The 23,237-nt window shown below is 36.2% G+C and overlaps 1 protein-coding gene across 2 annotated transcripts in view; it reads right to left on the reverse strand.

Annotated features, from left to right (window-relative positions):
• The window catches only part of LOC131038307 (DEAD-box ATP-dependent RNA helicase 18), an 85,336-nt gene extending 68,581 nt beyond the window's left edge, over positions 1 to 16,755 (reverse strand). For both annotated transcript variants that reach the window (XR_009358210.1, XM_057970667.2), the window contains exons 1-5: positions 16,227 to 16,755; positions 1,567 to 1,803; positions 1,014 to 1,274; positions 602 to 681; positions 310 to 415 (exon numbers count right to left, since the gene is read on the reverse strand). Coding sequence is in view for 1 of the 2 variants with exons in the window: in XM_057970667.2 (XP_057826650.1) it covers positions 310 to 415; positions 602 to 681; positions 1,014 to 1,274; positions 1,567 to 1,803; positions 16,227 to 16,499 (957 nt within the window). In the remaining variant the exon portion in view is untranslated. The remainder of the gene's footprint in view (positions 1 to 309; positions 416 to 601; positions 682 to 1,013; positions 1,275 to 1,566; positions 1,804 to 16,226) is intronic.
• Positions 16,756 to 23,237: the final 6,482 nt, after the last annotated feature.

A 23,237-nucleotide genomic window follows, 5' to 3' on the forward strand; every position in this document is an offset into this window, starting at 1 on the left:
AATAAGGAGGTTCTCAAGTATCGTGCATAGATTTCAAACAACTTAATATTCTACAAGATTAGTACTGTCCGGTGATAAAATGGTATAAAAAATTAAATCATTAAAAGTTTTAGCTGGCTTTAATGTGCTGGTGATATTTTATTTCACAGGGTAACAAATTAGCTAAGACAACTGCCAAAACGAAATCATCTCCAACTAAAATTTCCTGACACTTACCATAAAATGCGTATGATATAAATAAATAAAATGCCCTAATTATGATTTACAGGCAAGGAGAAAATTAGTAGGTAGACAACTCAAGAAACATGCCTGCTTCATTCTTCCATGAAGAGCAATCAATGGACATCCTTTAAGAACTTTGAGTTGTGACAGGACAACTCCCCAATAATCAACACAGGCACAAGTCATGAAGTATCTACAAAATAAATAAAAAACCTGTGATAATTATGCCATTTTCTTAAAATGATCTACACATTTTCTATATATTTTCTATAGACAATAACCAAGGATTAGAATTTTTTATTTTGTGTTTTCCTTAACTTGTTTGTATCTGCGAAAAGAAAGACAATCCCAATGTATTTGCAATAACATAGATACTTACAGAATTATTTTTTTTGCCATGTGACCAGACAAGAACTGTACAAGTTGTGAAGGTTTTTCATCTGCCTCACATTCCAAATACTGCAAAACAAAAAGTCCATACTGTTGATAAATGCCACTTCAAGGTAAAAGAAGCCAACAAGCCCTCAGAACTATCCTAGAATGCAAGAAGATCAGAAAAGCTAGTATTCACAGCCTAAAGCATTGTAAAAAGGTCTGAGTAGATCCATTCCAACACTGAATTCTTAGGAATAAGTTAGCTTAAAGATGTAGTTTCAAGGCCAGGTTACTAGACAGTGCCCCTTATTTTTTAGATCTCCATGTTGTGGCTCCACACATGGAAAACATGGACCCATAAGTATTCCATCCATAAATATATGTGTATTGAGCAACAAAATATTATTTAAATTTACCTCTATATTAAGTCCTGCGGGTGTACGAGAGCAAGGGGTATTTGTTGTAGGATCTGATCCACTCTGAAAAGTTGCTTCAGTTCGGACTTCAACCCTCACTGGGTTCCGAAGTCCAGCCTTTGAAAGCTCTTCAACTGCCTCAGTTTGAGTAGCAGAAAAAAGGCCTGTCCTTCGTTGCTTTGGCAAACGAGCTGTAATGGAAGATACTTGCTTATGAAAGCCCATATCCAAAAGTCTGTCTGCCTCATCTAAGATAAGAACCTGTTCCAAGCGAACAAACACATATTACTTTACATTTTGAATTTTGCTCCAATTCCATAGCACTTCCGAACACAACTTATAAATTATCTACTTGCATATTCTTGAGATTACACAATCAAGTATGTCTTTAGCATCCAACCTCAGCTTTATATCTTTACTGACGCTAATAAAGGACAACACTTGTAATATTCATATAAATACAAACATGCAGCATGACTATATTCTAATGCTACAAAATCACTGATATTTAGTCAAACTCTACAAAAACTTATTTAATTATTGCACTAAACACCTCAAAGCGCCGAAAGTCTAAAATATTTGTCCGTTCCATAATATCATCTAAGCGCCCAGGCGTACCAATAAGTAAGTTCACCCCATCTTCCTTTATTTTCTTTAAGTCTGCTGTTACATCTGTCCCACCAACAAGAAGCATGCACTTTATATTGGAGAGAGTCGAAACAAATGGCTCTGTTACATGGTATATTTGTGATGCCAATTCTCTTGTTGGAGAAATAATGACTGCTGCAACCTAAACATCAAAATATTTGTCAATATTGTTCAGAAAGATGTTTGGAAGAAACAAGTAGCAAATAGAAACCTTGAAATAAGAATTTTAGTTTAATTCTACTATTCTAACATAAAGATAACCCAAAGCTTTATTACAATTAAAACATACACCAAGTTCCAAATGTTTTGTAGATTCAAAAGCAACAATCATTTGTGATCTGTGTTATCGGCTCATCCCTGTTACCTAGCTGGTTCAGGTACAATCTGTTGCAGATCCTGGTCCTGGTTAGTGAAGCAGCCAGGGGGGTCACGCTTTTCCCTGTCTGATGTCCCTGATTAGGGGAGTCAGCTTTTTTCTATTTGCTGGTATTTGTTTTGTGAATAACTAAATAAAAAATTAAATAAATAAATAAAATTATTAATAAAGTTTACTACTAAATAATTTATTTAGACGGCTGGTGGGGCCAACATGAGTTTAAGCGGTTTCTTTTAATTGGTTTATTTTAGCCGACTGCTTGAGGGGAGCCTATATAGGTAGGTATGAGCCAGTGTTTATTCATCACAAAATTGAACTTTGAGACTTCTGGTTGGGATGCAATTAGGCTGGGAAGAAAACCTCTGCGCTAGTCATACCAGGTAGAATGCAAAACTCTTCCCGGTGTTTATCTTATACATAGAGCAGACTCAATTCATCAGCATTGTTGATGAGAACACAAAGGGGACACAAACACCAGCAAGGGTAACTTCGGGCACAAGGACATTTCCATCTGCCAGCATACCTATATTGGCAATAGACCATAGCTATATCATAGCATGTGTTTGTGAGCCAAAAAAAACAAATCAAGCAATAGACCATGGATCAAATCATCCTCTGTAAAAAGAATCTCCAAGAATGAAGCCCCCTTCTCTGCCATCTAATCTTCAACCTACAGAAAGTGAACCATTTTTTGCAACACCAGAAGAACAAACTGCGGCCTTTACAAATAAAATATCCAAGGGACCATGGGAATGACATTTCACAATGAGTCTCTATCAATCCACACATTATGCAAATGGATTGACTTTGAATGTTGTTCGTTTACCATATTAGCAATAAATGGTGAAAACAATTAATGAGGCTCCAGAAAGGTACAAGGGCCCGACTATTAAGAAAATGCATAGCATCTTATTGGAGAAGGAGGTGAAGTCTGTAGAGAATTCATAGAAACCCATAAGCTATTAAGGAGCCACGATAGGGGTGCCCGTCAGTTCTCATGGACGGAAGGATGCAAGAAATCAACCATTGATCAATGTCACTGCAAGTGTATGTCGAATTCGAAGAGATTAAAATGTGCATCACCAACCACCACCTCATCGGGCATATTCAGAACATTCTCAAAATTTGGAGCTACTAAGGGTAAGTGAAATGATAAGGTCTATTTTAATATTTATTGCAGTGTCGTAAATTGTATACCTTTACAATTTCACACTAGGTTTGAGCCCACTTTGATGGTTGTGCTTAGTTTTGGGCCCGTTTTCGTAAAGTTGGTTCCTTCTCCTGTTCACAACCTTTTTCGTGGCTCATTTTGCCAAGACTAGGGTGTTGAGTGCCCCTATCCAGGCAAATTGGACTCAAATTTCAAAGGATGAAAGTTGGCTATGCAAATAACAGAAAATTGCCTTTTCCAATCGGCTTTCCCCAAAAATTTAATTCAAAAGGTGTAAGTTGCATATAAATACAACTCCCTCTCTCGTTTCGAACTCTAACCAACACTTTCAAGCACATTCATAAGCAATTCAAGATCAGATCTGCATTCAAGAATACAACTTTGTTACAGCCATGATCAACTACATTGTGTTTCTCCGTGATGAAAGCATGCACTAACATGTTGCAGGACTTCATTCCATCAAAATCAAGTCTTGTGTGAGATTCCGTGCCAAGGGCTTCATACCTGAGATAACATTTGTCAATTCAACATTTCCATTATTGTTTAGCCTCTGTCCTCCCTAGGACACGCACTCTTTTTCATCATCCAAGTTGTTGTGAAGGTGGGAACACCAACACAAGGTTCAACTTAGGCAAGCCCCTATACAAGCACATTAAGGCAAGATGACCAATCCAAATACAAAATTAAATGATCATTACTAAATTTGTGCAAGGGCTGGGGCACAATCTAAGTTACTGTATGATTTGTATTCAAGTTAGGCTTAAGCTTAAACCATCATTGTTACTTAAATTATTGGGGTGATTTCCATTTCCACTGCTCCTCTAAGATTATGTTTTGTGTAGTGATCTTCTCTTGTGATAAACTTTGCCTCCTAGTGCAAACGTGGTGTTTCAAGGAGAGTGAATGCTATGTTAAATACGACTGTCTAACATGGTTATGACATGTCAATACAATGTTAGTGATCCTTATTTGAATGGATATAGTTGTTCAACCAATGTACTACCTAAATTATTAAAAGCAAATTCTTGAGAAAGCTGACATACAAGGTCTTCTATAGAGGAGCACAAGTATACATGCTTAAATCTTGCTTATACTTTTGGGTATGTGCCAATCTTGTCCAATACCCAAGTAACATTTCAACAGGAACTTCTGCAATGATCATGTTACTAATGCACAACTTTACAAGTGGTGGTATGGACCCAATAACTATTGGTCAAACGCACAATGCATAAATACAAAAGGCAAAATGGTATGAAGATCTCCAACATAAGTGGAGTACAAACCATAGTTACATCAAGAGTTGTAAATACACTACAAATTGACCTCCCAAAAGGTGCATTTGGCCATGGGATCCATTCACTTCACTCTCTGACAACCTTTTTGGGGGATACTTTGTGAGCACATCAGTCAAAAGCTTCTAGGACACACAATATACAATAGCTTATATGCCTGACATATAGATTACACACATGCTCAACTCTCTACATTATTCAAAAATAGAGAAGATAATTTTCAAAGGCCCTTCAGGCTTTTCCAAGATTAGGTAAGATAGATTCATATCCTTGACATGGCACAAACTAACGAATCCTGACACTTCTCCCGTATTACAAATTATTACTTGGATTCCCATCTAATATCCTGATCACCCCATTCTATGTAGAGCACAATGCTACTACTAAGAAGGGGGGTGAATCAGTAGTAGATTAAACTTTTAGATCCTTATACACTTAAGTATTCTTAATGAACTAAAAAACTTAAAATCAGAGCTGAAAAGAATGCAACCACACATAGGATCCAACACATACGAAATATGTGGAAAACCCAAAATGGGAAAAACCACAGTGAGAAGTGCTAATAGGATCTACTGTCCTAATCCAGCCTCACAAATCAATAATGTGTACAAACTTTAAGGGCACCAACCCAAAGGAATCACCTAATTCCTTGATAGAGCACCAACTCCTACAAAGTCACCACTTAACAAACTGAGCACCAACTCAGCATCCTTGAGGCACCAACCATAAGGATTCTACAAAGAAATGAATCACTGACTTTAGAACAATACAACATCAGAAGTATACAATCATGCTGTTACATGAATACTATAATTCTCCAGATATTCTGTTCAGTTTTACATTTAACAAGATTAGCATTCTGCTATCAAAACACATACAAATTTTGTATTGTCTGCAACCTTCAGAAGTCAGTACTTCTTACTTGTCCATTACCAACTGCATACACTCCATATTTTCCCTAAGTTACCGGGTTCGCCCCTGGGACGCCCTGGTACGGGTCCGGGTTCGACCGGGTCCGTGGTACGAGTCCGGTTCGACCTGGGTTCGACCAAGGTTCGAAAAACCCAAGGTGGGTTCGACCCGAGGCAAACCCGGGCGGCTGGGCGGCCTATAAAGCTAAAAAACAAACCAAATTTTAATTTTTTTTCAGTTCCGCCTTTTAAAAAGTGAAAATTATAACCTAAAAAACACTTCTAAAACACTTTATTGACACATTTCACCTCATTTGTGTTGCAAACAAATTTTTTATGAGAGCAGGTTGAAGAAAGGTTGAAGAAAATTTGGCTTCCAAGATCAAAGAGGAGGAGTTGAAGACTGATTTTAGAAGCTTCAACAACTGTTGCAGCATCATTTCCATACATTTTCAAGCTTCCATTGGCTGCAAGAGGTAGGTTTTTAAACATTTTTTTCCAACTTTTTTTGTTTCACAAATTGTCAAACATGAAACTTCAATTTTTTTTCATTATTTAGTTTTTGTTTTTGAATATGTTTATTTTATTTCTTGCCATAGGAACTAGAATGGCATCTACATCTTCCTCCATTGGCAATGAACAAATAATTGCAAAACAAAGAAATGATCCAAATTCTCCCTTATGGAAATATGTGGACATTATAAAACAACTTCCGGGAGGTGGTGGAAATGCCATGGATGTGATATTGAACGTAATAGTTCATATTATCGGGTGGTAGGCCATTTGTGTGGAATAAAAGGAAGAGGCATCAAAAAATGCCCTGGAAAAAATGGTAAACCTATACCAGATGAGATAGTGATGAAATATATTAGGGAGCATGAGGCGGCAGAAGAGAGGGAAGCCCGTAGATTGAACCAAACCGCATCAAAGAAAACAAGGGGAATGCAAGGCCCTTCTAATCCCAGTATTGTAGTAGAAGACCACCCCTTCTTTGCCACAAATGAACCTCAAAGTGAACCACCCTTGACACGTAAAAGAACAAAGGGGCCTTTACAAACCGCCTTCCAAAATAAGAGTAGAGACAATGCTGATCAAGATATAGTAAGGTGCATTTATGCAAATGGGTTGTCATTCAATGTTGTTCGCTCCCCATATTGGAAGCAAATGATAAAAAGTGTTAATGAGGCACCAAGAGGGTATAAGGGCCCCAGTTATGAGAAGGTACGTGGAACATTATTGGAGAAAGAGGTGAAGCGGGTTGAAGATGCATTGAAACCCATAAGGGATTCATGGGTTGAGACAGGTGTAACAATTGTTTCAGATGGGTGGAAAGATGCTAAAAACCGTCCCTTGATCAATGTCATAGCGGTGTCCCCTAAAGGGGCAATGTTTTTGAGAGTTGTGGATTGTGAGGGCCAAATAAAAGATGACCAATTTATTGCAGAAATTCTCATCTCTGCCATTGAGTCTGTGGGACCTCGCAATGTTGTCCAAGTCATAACGGACAATGCAAAAAATTGTAGAGCTGTTGGTTTGTTGGTTGAGCAACACTATGATCACATCTTTTGGACACCTTGTGCGGTACATTCACTCAATCTTATGCTACAAAGGATTGGGCAAAAAATAAAATGGATCAGAGATGTGTATGCAGAGGCTGAGGACATCCAGATGTTCATCACAAACCACCACATGTCTCAAGGGATTTTTAGAACCTATTCAAATTTGGAGCTATTGAAGGTAAGTGAAATAGTAATTTAATTTTACATTTTCTGATTTTTTTGAATTTTCAATGTTAATAATATCATTGTGTAAGCTATATTGTGTATTCTTCTTTAAACTTTGGCTTTATTTTTTAATCATTTGGCATTAATTTGTGTTATAGGTTGCTGAGACCCGTTTTGCATCAAACACAATCGTCTTAAGACGACTTGTGAAAGTTAGAGTGGCACTATGGAATATGGTGATCAGCACCAATTGGACTGTATGGAAGCAAAGTAGCACTGAGAGGGCAGAAAAAATTAGGGATAGAATATTGAATGAGAAATGGTGGGATCTTGTTACATATCTCCTAAGTATCACTGAGCCCATCATGAGCATGATTCGCTATACAGACATGGATAGGCCTTACATAGGTGAGATTTATGATGGCATTGATTCAATGCTTGAAAAAATAAAGGTCACTATAAATGAAAAAGAGAATGATCCTCAGGAGAAATTCTTCAAAGAACTGGAAGTAATTATTGTAGAGAGGTGGAATAAGATGACCACTCCTTTGCACCTTCTTGCCTATGCCTTGACACCTAAGTACTATAGCAATCAGTTTCTTGATAAACCAGGAAGGATTCCACCATGGAGAGATCTAGAAGTATCTGATGGGTATAAGGCAGCATTTCTTAGACTATATCCTGATGATGATTTGCGAGATGTTGTTACAAATGAGTTCATAGAATTCGCAAATGGGAATGGTCTAAGTGTTGATGCACTTCGTCATAGATCCAAGAAAGATGCTCATAGCTGGTGGTACTTCCATGGCACATGCTTCCAACACCTACAACCCCTCGCTATAAAAGTTTTATCACAAGTAAGTTTAATTAATTAAAATTTTAAATTTACAAGTTTTAGTTTATTTATAGTTTACTTTGTCTTCATAGGTTGCTAGTAATTTTATTTTTATTAATGTATAACTTTAATTGTTTACTTTGTCTTCATAGGTTGCTAGTTCATCTGCTTCAGAAAGAAATTGGAGCACATACTCTTTCATCCACTCAGTAAAGCGCAATAGGCTGCTATCAAAAAGAGCGGAGAATTTAGTATATGTGCATTCCAACCTACGTCTTCTTTCACACAAACAACATGACTACACACAAGGGGAAACAAAGATGTGGGATATAGAGCCAGAGCATACTGATTTGGATGCTCCTGCTTCTCAGCTTCTTGCATTGACACTTGATGACTCGGAAATTGAGCCAACTTATAGTGCAAGTGCAAGTGGCATTGGCTCATGTAATGTCAATGTCAATGAGGAGGAGGAGGAGGAGGAGGAGGATGAAGAATTAGATGATCCATTTGATGATTAAACTCTAAGTTTATATTGTTGAAAGTTGAAACAATGATACTTGAATATTTTGTCATTTTGATATTAAACTTGATGTATATGATGCTATTATCAATTATGGTATGATCATGATGCTATGATTACAAGTTTATGTTTGTTTTGTTGTTCATATGATGCTATGTGACATGCATATTTTAATTCATGCTTATAGGCTTCACAAATATCAAAATATATATATATATATATAAAAAAAAAAAATTTACATGTTTTTGTACTAACGAACCCAAACCCCTTTTCAAAATTTTGCCGTACCGGCGTACCGGGTTCTTCGAACCCAAACCGGAACCCGAACCCGAACCGGCAACTTAGTATTTTCCATTACAAGTTTCTATTCATAACTCCTTCAGCCTTCTTAGCAACAACACACTCCCAACGCCTACAAATGATATACTTCTCCTGTTCAATACTTCAACATATGACACAAACTGTTTTGTGTATTACATGTCTCTGCTATATCAGTCTACCCACACACATCACCTTTCATCGGACCTACAACCTCTTTAAATAGATACCTCTATCAGTGATCAGTTGGAAAGTAGTTTGAGCTGCTTCTAACTAATAACCAACCCAACCAAACAAGCATCGAAAACAAAGGTCTCTTCAAATGCATTAGTTACAATAAGATAAGTGCATCGGTTTCTTCCAACTGATGAAGTCTTCGGATATATACCTTTACAAAAGACAACCAATATGCAGATCGGAATATTTCTGACTTCTAGAAATCCATCTATGCAAATTATATATACCTGACAAGGTATATTTGTCTCCATGTTTTGATATAAACAAATTATCCAATCAGAACAGATCAAAGGTAAGATTGACATCATTTTCACTGTATATTCAATGTCTGTTCTGTTATAACTTAATAAATCACCATTCTTTATTAACATTGTTCTGAAAGTCACAGGTATTGTATCAGTACAATACTCACAACAACAGCAGTTCTCGCTCCAGTCATATAAATCATTTGAACTGCTCAATATAACTCATCCCCATGAAACATAAGACTGCAAATTAAGAAAACCTTCAGAAATCTCAAACCCAATCAATATGCAGTCCACAATATGTATTGACTCAACCGCTGATGATATCAAATACTCAGAAGACAAGGACACGCATTATAACTTTCCGTACACAGTCAGTGATAACAGAGATTAATCTCTGACAAAGACAGAGAACGATTATCAATGCTATGACTAGCAAAACTGTGAGTGAATAACTTATTATTATTATATGATCTGGTTGACAGTCAATGGAATCTCTGCATGTTTAATAGTCAATAACATCACTGCGTATCTACTTTTGACATCAATGACAAATACAAATCTGCCTAACAATGTCTAACATTCTATTCAGTATTTGGCATAAAAGCTTAATTGCTTTTAAACTGATATGATATTATGAACATTCTCTCGCATATTATTCCCATTTGATTACTTGATTATGACAAGCTTGACCACCTTCATGACTTTAGGCATGTGAATAATCTACACCACAACAATTACCTGAATTGCACGAGAAGAATTGAAGCAACCTACTTAAGCAACTTGGATATAATACCATATCTAAGCATTTGAAATCACTATTTAATTGATTTCTTATTTTCCTAGCACTGTAGCATAACTAGTACCCAATCCATGAAGCTCTTGAATTCAAAGGCAAAAAATGCACACAAGACAACTAGATAAAAGTTTATAAAGATAAGAAAGAAGCAGTCTTCTTGTAAAAGTTGTATGCAAGTTGAGTCTTGATAGAATTAAAGTTTTGAGAAGTAACAAAGTGCAAAAGAGTCAAAAGACATGTAAGGAAAAATTCTCATATGATATTATTGCTTTTGATCAATGGGACACGAAGGGGAAAATGCAAACGAAACTGACAATGATTGAATCCTCCACACATAAAAGATGGTTTTTTATTTGATTGAAAAAAAGGAATTTTAACTACTCTATGTCCAAAGTCCCATGTTAAACCATCCCTACAAAGTTTGTATTTGTCATAAATGACTAGTTTCAAAAAGATTAAAATTTGTATATTGGCTATAAATGTCGACTTTAAAATAGTCACTACCAATCCAAATGAGGCATCATACCTAGATAACATATGTTAAGCCCTTAACCAATTGATTGTATTGAGATATGTATAGCCGACTTGTGGCTAGCATAAACCTTAATTAAATTATATAACCATTTATATAGTCTTATATAGGTAATTAAGTTGGCATAAGTGGCATCCAAGACATAAGTAAGGTATATATAGGAGCTACTGACTAGATTACAATCATCCCATTATTGAATCATATTCTTAATAGAGACTTGTGGAGGTTTACCCCTCGAAGTGGTTTACTATTCTCAAGTATTAGCAGCATATTTCCTAGTATACCCTTCTCATGTGCAAGTTATTTCATTACAAGTGGTATTAGAGCATGATGTTGACATCCAAAAGGCAAAAAACGAGGCCTTTTTTCAATTTTGGAGGTCATATTGTGCAGCACAATTCTCTTTCAATTTGGTATTTTTTTTCTAATTTTTGAAGGGTGTGCCAAGAACATATTGAAGCTGCTACAGTCTAAATTTGAGGTCAAATGGAACAAAATTAAAGGAATTATTGCAAAATTAGTGTTTCCATCAATTTTTCTCCCAAGGCTGCAAGTAAGTAAATATCTTGGAGATATTTCCTAAGTGAAATCCAGGTCCTAGTTAGTTTAAAAAAAATTAGATTGCTTCAATTTGTTTTGAATAAATTATTGTGAAAATTAATTTGGTGGCATCATGGTGAGGGCTTCAACAAGAGGTTAAGGAAGGAATCCAATCACTACTAGAGAGACTTTTGACAGAGATGATCCATTAGTAAAGTAAAGGAATACCACAATCATTGAAAATATAAGGGAAGAAACTAACAAGATGAAGGTGAAATTTTGTCAAAGTGAAAGCTAAGATAGGAGACCTCCAAACAATGTTCTGCAAAAGACAAAGGTTCTAGAGATTCTCAGCAACAAAGCCACACCAAAATACTTCAAAAGAAAATGTGTCTTTTAAAGAGCACGATGCTTTGGTTTTGACTCAAATCTAAAGATGGATCATAACACAAATAATAATATGACTAGGCACTTCACACCAAAAATGGATAGGCAAAAGTTTGCAATTGGGTTTGCCAAATGGAGCAATTCTTTGATCCTCATCATGCTCCATGTCAACAAAAGGTTGCAATTAGATCCTTATATTTGAAATCAAACAAATTCATTTAGTATAGTTGGCAATATGAAGAGAAGAAAAAGAAGATATATGTTGTCACATGGTTTGATCTCCAAGAGGAACTCACAACACACTATGGTGACAATCTTATGGATTACTACTTCAGCCAACTTCCCATATTAAAACGAACAGGTACAATCAAGGACTATACTCAACAATTCCAAAGTTTGTCTTTAAAGTGGAGCATGTTACGAAAGAAAGAATCAATTCTAAGGGGTTTGTTTAGGACCCCATCAAATATGAGGTACACGTGTTCTATCCAACTTTGATGTCCCAAGCAATGATTATGGAAAGGCAGGTAGAGGAAAAGTTTTTGACCAATAGGCAACAAAGGTTTGCCAAAAAAAGAGATAGATGTACTCCTACATAATCACTTCCTCAGCCTACCAAACTAACATTGAAAATATTTAAAGAAAAGATGACAAAAGGATTATGTTTTAACAAATGGTCAAAGACATTAATGTACTAAAAAGAAATAGTTCTACATTGAAGGACCAAGGGAAGAAGAAGAGTAAGAAGTCATATTAGAGAGCACAACCATTTCTTGTCATGCACTTTCTAAAACTAGCACACCACAAACTCTCAAGGTAGTGTATTACTTGAAGAATGAGAGCATAATACTGTTGATACACTCAAGAAGCACTCACAACCTCGTCAACATGAAGTCAGTTGCTCATCTAAATTGTTTTATATATCCAGCTCTAGAATTTCAGGTCTTGATTGCAAATGGGGGTACTATTAGTTGCTCAAGAAAATTTCATATCATTAAATTGACCATGAAAGAATACCAACTTATTGCTTGATGTTTGCTATCTACATTGGCACAGCAGATATTGTGTTGGTAATAAAGTGGCTTACTACATTGGGGACAAATGAGGTGAACTTCTAGGAGCTATTCATGTGTTTTCACTCAAGGGGCAGGAGAGATGAACTAAGAGGGTTGCATACAAAGCCTCTACAAATGATAAACTATCATCAAGTGCAAAAGATGCTTTAATAAGGGGTCAATAGAATTGCAGCCCAATTGTTTTCACTAGCAACCTATCAGTCAAACGTTCCTACACAACCATGTCTGCAAGCAATTATAGATAGTCACTCCGTAGTTTTTGCAGGTATATCAAAAAACTGTTTCCTAAAAGAGGTCATGATCATTCCATTCAACTAGTATCAAAGAGCCAACTACCCAACATCAAGCCTTACAAGTACACTTATGTATAAAAAAGTGAAATCGGTCAGATGATCAAGAGATGTCAGAGGCGACTATCATCAAGCATAGTTCAAGTGCTTTTTCCTTTCCAACGGTAGAGGCACACAAGAAAGATGACAGGAGAATGAGTCCTAATTATAGAGGGCTCAACAAGTAAACCATGAAAAATAAGTTTTTGTCTTCTGATTACAATAATCGATGACTTGTTAGGTAAGCTTAATGGTGTTGTTTATTTTACCAAACTTGATCTTTGTTTGAATTATCATCAAATCTAAATTAGAGATGAGAATATACTACATAAGACAACATTTTGAACCCATGAGGGCCACAATGAATTTTTGGTTATGCATTTTAGGCTCACAAGCTCATCATCTACATTTCAAAGTTTGATGAACTTTATTTTCAGGCCATTTATAATAAAATTTATTTTAGTATTTTTTATGGCATCTTAACATCTAGCATAACTTGAGAGGAACACTTGCTGCATGCAAGACAAGTTTTGGGCATTCTTGAACAGCATTAGTTTTGAGCTAAGCCATCCAAGTGTGTTCAGAGTATCTAGGTTATAATGTTTCACATGAGGTTGTTAAGGTGAAACCTCATAGGATCAATGCCACGGTTGAATGGAAAATGCTTAAGAACCTCAAGAACCTACAGGGTGTCTTGTGGCCTATTCGTTACAAGTTACAACTGTCAATTTGTGAAGAATTATGGCCACACAGCATCATCTCTTACAATTTTGTTGAAAATGGATTCCCTTTGGTGGAAGGGAACAACTCCAAAGGCATTTAAGACACTAAAAGACCCTGTAATGTCCCTTTTTTATTTTTCCTTTTTTTTTAATAATAAAATCTCACTCAGTTATTTTTGTACAATTAATTATTAATAAGAATTCCTAATTTTAAGAGGGTATTAGGGATGGCGCTACATTTTGCTCCGAGAGCTAGGGTTTTCCAGGAATGGAGGCGCAACAATTTGCAGCGTCCTTCCTCAGATGACTTTTGTTATTAATGGTAGGCTTGAGTGGTCTTCTTATTCTTCTGTGGCGGCCAGTTACCATTTTACTTCTGAGAGTGGAGGACTTGAGTTTAGTGGCGTTGGTTTGGATACAGTGCTTTTGACTGACAATGGAGAAGGGTGTTCCAGGTGGGTAAGAAGGATTTGCTTAGAGTGGCATGGCAAGGTTGAAAGGGATGGAAAGAAAGGGCATGCTGCACGAATGAGACAAGTGATTGATAGACGGGTGTATGCAGTGTGCATAGGAGGGAGATAGGTTGCAAAGGACAAGCAATGCCAAGGGTAAAATATGGGTTGAGCACTCAATAGAAAGGCCATAGGAGGGAGATAGGTTGCAAAGGACAAGCAATGCCAAGGGTAAAATATGGGTTGAGCACTCAATAGAAAGGCCAACAGTATCATACTGCATGTCATCATCTAAGTGCTTACAGAACTTTACTTGCTTGTGATTTGGGATACGTAAATCTAAATCTATTGGGTAATTTCCAGAGATACACTACACAAGTTGCTTCTTCACCATTCTTGATCATTTATTCCACAAAGTCCAACTTCTTCAGATGCTTGCTTCTGCTGTTCCTCCATACATTTGTTTGGATTTTTACCAAATATAGGTAGAATCTTTTAGTTTAGACAAAAAAATCACTGCAATCTTTTCTCTGTGAAACATTTTAACATAGTCGAAAGAATAAGGATTGTTTCTCATCCCCATACCCACACCTTCTGGTTAAAGTATTTATATATACTATATATGATAGGCAAAGCTACATTTCATTTGCTCCCATACCTTGATTTAAATGATGTCTCGTCACTATTCTAGCACCCAAACCCCCACATGTACAGGAGACTATGCTATGAAGTTTAAGGCACAAGAAGCGGGGGGTTCCTAATAAAACCTCCATCATCATTAAAGAAAAGAGAGAGAACAGAGTATTATTCATTTCATCGAGAATGCTAACCAACATCCACATGCTCATTTATATACATTATAATGTATACAGCTTCTCATCAGTGTATTTATATTTAATATAGCTGTACAATTCATTTGCTCCCATACCTTGATTTGAATGGTGTCTCATCACTATTCTCATACCTGTACCCCCACATGTTCATGTGCGTATGCTTCTGAGTGTAGAGCACAGAAGTTTGATTTTTCTTCGAATATGCAGATGTCAGTCAGAACTCTTGATGAAATGAATAATACTCGACTCTTTCTTTTTTCTTTTTTTGTGGATCAATGGAGGGTTTATCAGGAGCCCCTTCAACCCTGAACTGGACTCACTATAAAAATCAAAACATCCAGATGAGCACTGAATCACCAAAATACCACTGCATTAGATTGAAAAATTTATACCAGAACAAAGATTCTCAACAACATCACAGGAACCCTTGGCTCAACCAAAAGTACCGGTTGTGCTTGCCATTTCCAAAGTGAAAATTAAACCCATACCCAGACCCACCACTTTCTGACCAGTTGGACTAATTAAACCATACATCCTGTCGGGTCCCAGAACCGTTGCTCCTCTTCATAGAACAGAATCTTACTTTCCAGACCAGGGTCACCATCATGAAGGTGAAACCTATTCATCCATGGTACATGAAGAGTTAAAGGTCAACTCTACTAGAGTAAATTTTCTCTCCAACGCTTCGAGCTCAGCTTAGAATTAGGGATGTATTGCTAAAAGTATATCAAAACGGCATTTGAAACCTTCGTGATGACAAACTAGCCTTGAAAGTGAGATTTGTTCAAGGAAGTGAAACATCAGTTTTCGAACCCAACACATCCACCGGAAAAATTAACATCCTTTTTTCATCAACTCTTCCATCATCCTAGGCAGCTTAATAGATTTATACTACCTCCAATCTCCCCCACCTCTGGAAAATGATGTGGAAATATGAAGGCGGAAGGTAGGTGCTACTGCAGAAGACACCAGCCCCTAGTCATCTAGCACATTAACAGATTTAGTCTGAAATGAATCAATTGCAACAGAAACTCACCATCGTGTATGCTGTACGTCTAATATAAAGACTGTAAAATGATTCTTATACTCCTTAAAGTATCAATTTCCATGTAATTTACTTTCTCTATAGTTGTGATTGGCTGAGGCAGCTATGTACAAGTATTGAGAGACATGTACAGAGGCCCGAAGAGTTAAAAAGGGGCATTACCATTTTTTTATAAAACAAAATGTAGTGAAAAAATATAAAAGACAAGAAAAGAGGAAGACCTGATAAGGCTTGAGAGGATCAGTTAGGCGCCTGAGAATTTCAATTAGCGGAACAACAAAGGCGAGAGTTTTCCCAGAGCCGGTGGCGGCGTCAACGGAAACGTCCTTGTATGAACATAACAGAGGGATTGTGGCAGCCTGAACAGGCGTACAGTAATGAAACCCGCTCTCATTCAATACTTTCAAAGTTTCTTCGGATAATGGCGGGTCTAAATGAGAGAATAGTTTTTCTGTTAAACCATTTTTCGTCTTAGACTTCATGTCCGCTGCCATAGCTGATAATTGCCCAACAAGCTTCCACAGTTGTAGTTTAGGGTTTAAACCTTACTCCTGCATTGAACGTCGATCAAGTTTCAACAACCTCCTATCCCAACTTCCAGAGCAAGGACGATAGTCGAAAGAAAAAAGTCCGGGACTATTTTGACGGTGAGTGGTCTTTTAGGCTGCAACCTCATGGAGAGGAGTTCCTCAAAATTTTCAATTTTCGGAGGATGTTGAGGCTGGGTTCCAAGGAGGGTGCTTCCTTTAAAAATATAGAGTTTGAATTGTTAGATATGTGAGGAATTTTATACTATAAATTATATAGTATTATAATTTTTAATATTCGTATATATTATTTTAGAATGTTTATCATTAAAAAAAATATATTTTGAAATCGTAACATAGAGTTGTTTCTATTTTTATAATATTTCAATATGAATTTTTAGTATTTAATTTTTTACATGAATTTAGAGTCAATTTATTTATTTTAAATATATTTAATATGAATTTAGAAAATGAATTAATATTTTAATATTAATTTTTAAATTAATTTCTATTTTAATTATAAGCAAGATATTTTGGTATGAATTTAGAAACTTACATAGTAAATTTAAAATTTTGCATATAGTGTTGATTTATCTTTCTTTCCTAAATTTTAACACTCTTTTTATCTATATAAGATATCATATGTGTGATACAAATAATGTAAGCACAAGGATTTTCATTTCTTTTCAAGAAATAGCATCTACATTTTAATTGCCATCTTTTTTCAAATTAAATTGTAGACAACCACAATTAAAAACTTTAAAATTACCATTAAGTTTTTTGTGAGAGAAAATAATATTTTGAATACTTTATCTAAATCAAATATTTTTTTGGCAATTAATATTTGTCTTAAAACGTCAAATGAAAGGCATTGCAATAACAAAATCATCTTAAAAAATTCATATGACAAGCAAGCGTGGCTGTCAAATTCCAAGCCTAGGTGGGGCAATTTCTAGCCCTACCACATTTTCACCCACTCATATATGAAAGCTTAGGAAAAGATTCTAAATAATCATGTAGCAAAAAAAAAAAAAAAAAATCACGGGACCTCCTCTTTCTTAAAAATAGAAGCTTAAGCCCCTTCCATGGGACCCTTGCCTAAGTGATGGTTTTAAGTGTATTTTAGGGTGGGTGGTCTCATGATTTTGAATGCAATTTAAACTTTAAAAAAATAATTTTTAAAAATTTGAGAAGCTAGTGGTATGAATTTTATTTTCATATATATATAACCCAATGGTATCCCCAACCTTATGGTTTGCGACTCTGCCCAGCGACCTCAATCACACTTGCCCTGGGATTATTTTTTGTGCCAGGTTTTGGGGGACGGAGAGGGCGAGCGGAGGCGAGACTAGTCCATTGGAGCTACAAGTCGAGGCTCAAACGCGGCATGCGGCAGGGTAAACCCGGTCGGAGTGAATCGAACCTTGGACCTACATGGGACAAACCCAAAGCCTGAGCATGACCATGCCAACCGTTTGAGCTAGCAGGTGAACCCTATTTTCATGTATATTTAATTCAATAACATAAATAACTAGCAATCGTATCGTGGTGTGTAACGAGAAGGTCAAAATTAGGAAAAATTTGTCAATTGGTAGGTCATTTAACAAATGATGTTGTTTGTATTTAATGAAGGTCTCAATAGATAAGTGATAGCTTCAAATCAACTATGCACTACTTATAGGGATCCAAATATGACTTAAATAAAAAACTTCTAAATTGGGAGGATAATTAGGCTCTATTCCCTACAAGCTCGTTTTATGTTTGTGAATCATAAAAGGGCTTGACAATCATTTTTCTTAAAGGTTGTCTCTAAAAGTGACTAGTGACTTAGTAAATTGAGAAAATTAGTATATCTAATTCAAGACATTCACATATATCAAAGTTGTAGGTTTCCACAAGGCACCTTCCAGGATACCTGGGTATCCTAATGACAAGTTAATCTTATTGGAGCTCTATAGGCAAGTTGTAGAGATTCATAAGCTAGTGGTCAACAAACAAAAGCCTGGGTATATATTCCCCATCAAGGTGGGTGTATAATCTTGTGCCAACATGCACAAAGCTAAGACTACATAAATTTCAAGATGGATTCTTTATCCATGGACCTAATTGGACATATAAGGGCTAAATTTGATCACATTGAAAAGATTAGCTTGATAATAGTGGCATATTTTAAACATGAACCCACTCTAGAAGACCACTGCCCTAACTCCCCAAACAAGCATGAAGTAAGGATCAAGGATTATTGTAAGTTAACTTTGCATATAATGAGATAAAATAACTTGGGGAAAATATTAAAGGAGATTTTTCATCCCTCATTCAACATTGAGAGGATATTTGACCAACCAATAGATGTAGTGGATTAATCGATGCAAGAAAAATAAATAAATAAATAATAAAGCCACAAATGTTATAGTTAGATCATTGTTGTGGCTAGAAACATCATATTTCATGTAGACCCAAATTCTAAGGTTGAGAAAAACAAAGAACAAGTTGGGGAATCATCAAGTGCAACAATGGGAGAAGTGAAGCAAAAAATATAAACTAGGCTTATAGCCACAAAAAGGGAAAGGGGAGAAAAGATAATCATTGTAGAATCTAGTGATAGTGAGGATGAAGAAGATAATATCCCCACTCATCAAAACAAAGAAGATAGTTTCTCAATTCCCTCCTCTTATTAGGTCACCATCTCCATCTCTTGCAAGGTAATATATTCCCTCACCACCCCATGATCCTCAACCTCCTCCATATCCACCTTATATTTCTAGTCTATCTCATGAATCTCTTATTCCTTTACCACCTCATCCTCCCACACATGCACCAATACCTTCACCTTCTCATGTTAAGAAAGTGAACCAACCTAAGGATAGTGGTGAATAGATGGATGAAATTCTAAAGGATTTGGAAATAAGAAATATTGACACCTTAGTGCAAGACATAGGAACTTTATAAAAATAACAAGGTGAGGGATCTCAAGGAACTACTAAGACTATAATTTTGACTCCCCCTTCATTTTATCCTCTACCTTTTCTTATCAGGCTAAAAATTGAAGTCATTTGGAAATAAGAAATATTGACACCTCAGTGCAAGACATAGGAACTTCCTAAAAATAATAGAGTAAGGGATCTCAAGGAACTACTAAGACTGTAATTTTGACTCCCCCTTCCTTTTATCCTCTACTTGTTCTTATCGAGCTAAAAATTCAAGTCTCCTAGTTTAGCTCAACCATACTTTGCAGAAGAGATAATGGACATATGTCTAGGAGGAAGATTTATCTCCACTAGTAGAAATGGTTAATGCCCAACCTAACAATGAGAGGGAAAAGAGAATCTCTACAATATTTGTGTATGAACAAGGTACAAGAGAGGTTTTGGTAATTATCCATGTGGTGGATAAGTCAAAATCACATATGACACGTGGGGACTATGCAATACAATAGGTCAATTTGAGATCCTTAACTGGAGAGGTAAAAAAGTAGTAATTACGATTAGTTGTATCTACAATACTTGACTAGATGAAGACATACATGAAATAGAAAGGAAAAACTCAAAGCTCAAACGGGATAACTTAGTTCATACATTAATCACTTGGTCTGACCAATCAATTCAACTACACCTGCCCCTACATTATTGGTCGCATTGAAAAAGGATGCTTTGCATCAAGACCCAAAAGGAATCATCTTTGCTAACTCAAAATTAAGAGAAAGATTATAAGCTCTAGGGAGCAAGGTGATAATTGAAATACTTAGTTTGCAAGGTAATGGTTAGGATAGATAAGTTCATTGAGGAACGTCCTTGTACTTTTTGGAAGAATTCTTCATTGGTTTGACCAACAAAAAGGACAATAAAGGAATTCATAAATTCCCTCCATAGCAAATATCTAAAGAAACCTTTGATAAGATGGTGAAGGCCAAGGCTATCCTAAGATGGTTCTAGGAAGACTTGACCAAGTTTGGAGAGATTTAAAGCTAGATCAAGACGTCAATGATATGTTCTAAGAAGATAAAGCTCCAATATCATAAGGGTCCTAACATGTGTGAGATTTTGCCAAGATCCAGAGGCAATGAAAAGCACAAATAAGAGAGAACAAAATAGATGATAGGAATAAACTATATTCTATCAAGATGCAAAATATGATCAATTGGATCATTACAAGGTGTTCACTGATTTCTCGTACAAACAATGTAGATGAGCCTGCTTAAATAGGAAAGGCTATATGGATATGTGAGCACACAAACATGATATGTGGCTCAATAAGAAACAAGGGTAGAAATAAGTGTGGGTAGGTAGGAGAAACAATAATATTCCATATGAGGTGGAATGTAACAACAAGATAATATCAACACCATAAAAGGTGGAAATTCTTCTAAACGCGCTATCCCAATGTGGCACAAACACCCAAGTGTCTCATACCCAAACTACTATTAAATGTAAGTACCTAAGTAAACTTAAGTAAAGTGTAATAATATCCATGATGAATAATTATTTACACCAACACCCCCCCTTAAGTGCAACTTAGGGGAATGCACTAAAGTCCACAATGCAACTAAGCAATGCAAGATGGGTCTTGACTACGAGGCCATGTTAGGTACCCATGTACACAGATTTTGCCAAGATCTAGAGGCAATGGAAAGCACAAATAAGAGAGAACAAAATAGATGATAGGAATAAACTGTATTTTATCAAGATGAAAATACTGATCAACTCGATCATCAATTGTTACATACAATGAATATGAGCCTGCATATATAGGCAAGACAATATGGATATGTGAGCACACAAATATGACATGTGGCTCAATAAGAACAAGGGTAGGTAGGAAATAGGTGTGGTAGGTAGGAGTAACAATAAAATATTCCACATGAGGCGAATCACCCACCGAAGGTGGAATTATCACTCCACAATAAGTGGATGTGATAAAGTAGTAACAAGATCAACACCATAAAAGGTGGAAATTCTCCTACACACACTATCCTGATATGGCACAAACACCCAAGTGTCTCATACCCAAACTACTATGAAATGCATGTACCTAAGTAAACTCAAGTAAGGTGTAATAATATCCAACATGAATAATTATTTACACCAACACCCCCCCCCCTTAAGTGCAACTTAGGGGAATGCACTAAAGTCTACAATGCAACTTAAGCAATGCAAGATGGGTCCCGACTACGAGGCCATGTTGGGTACCCATGAACAAATGCAGGGAAAGAGAGAAAAACCCAATGGGAAAAAACCCTCCCCCAAAAGAGAGATGATGAAAGCACACAATGCTCTCAATGATGAATGTTAGGTACCCATAAGAGAGAAGAGGAGACCATGAATCCTGCCCTCAATGTCAAATCTCCTGCAAAGATGGTCCAATAATGCTTACCAAAATACCTCCCCATAAGGAAGAAAGAGAGACAATGTTGCACCAATAATGTCAAAGTGTGACAAAACCAAGTACCAATGTCGATGATGATGAATCACTCGCTGCAACAAAATGAAGATCAGGCATGGAGACAACCTGCTTTGAGCATCATCTGGATACTCGTAAATGGCAAAAATACTAGTACAATCTAAGTCTCATGGGAGTCATGCACAAATATGTACAATCTAAGTCTCAACTAGAGCCATGCACCAAGTCTCACAAGATATTCTTAATCTACGTGTATAAGAGGATTACATCAAATATGTCAACAATGACAAGATACAAAGAGGTGTGGCACTTTATGATAGTGTGAGTACAACATTACTCAAGCAAGAGCATACATTGTGATAAAAATTCAAATGTGGAAACATGAAAATGATGCCACCAACAAAGAAGCCTTGTAGAATACTGCAGATGAAGATGCCTCTGAATGGAATTTCACCAAGAGATATAAATGAACAACTGACTCCCCATAAAAATATCATGTTGGCACTTGCAAATAATGGCAAAGTCCAGACTTCTAATTTTAATTATTACAACTTCTCAAAATGAGATATAAGAGACTTCAACAAATACTGCTAGTGATCTAAACTGAGATCCAAGCAAAATACAAGTACCAAATAGGCCAAAAAAAGGCCAAATACTAAAAGTACAATTTCTACTCACAATCACTACAAACTAATGGCAGATTATGAAATTAGACAAAAAAATTATGCACTTTAAAAAAAAACGGCACCTAAAAAGGAGTCCATATGAGCCCAAATGAAGCCTCTAAAGTTGTAAAAATTGAGATTTCACGATTTCAAAAAAAAATGTATCCGAAAATTAGAAAACTCCTGCACCACTATATAGATCACAAAATTCTACCCCAAAGCAAAAAAAAAATTGCTCGAAAAAAGGAGTCCAGATGAGTGAGATATCACTATTTGAAAATTGCATGCAAAATTATAATTTTTGGAAAATTTTCGTCGCAACTTCAAACTTCAAACGCCTCTAGATTTGGCCTTTGAAGTCCGATTTGGATGAAACAAAAGGCAAAACTGACTTTCTTGGACCTCCTCAATCCAATGGTAACCTCAGTCAATAATAACCTCCAATAGAAAGCTCCAAAATACACAACCCCAAATAGCATCAAATTTCTCTCAATTGGCAAACCATTGACACTCTAATGGCTTTGATACCATGTGAGATTTTGCCAAGATCTAGAGGCAATGGAAAGCACAAATAAGAGAGAACAAAATAGATGATAGGAATAAACTGTATTCTATCAAGATGCAAAATATGATCAACTGGATC

The sequence above is a fragment of the Cryptomeria japonica genome, chromosome 6 (assembly GCF_030272615.1).
Source record: "Cryptomeria japonica chromosome 6, Sugi_1.0, whole genome shotgun sequence".
NCBI lineage: Eukaryota > Viridiplantae > Streptophyta > Pinopsida > Cupressales > Cupressaceae > Cryptomeria > Cryptomeria japonica.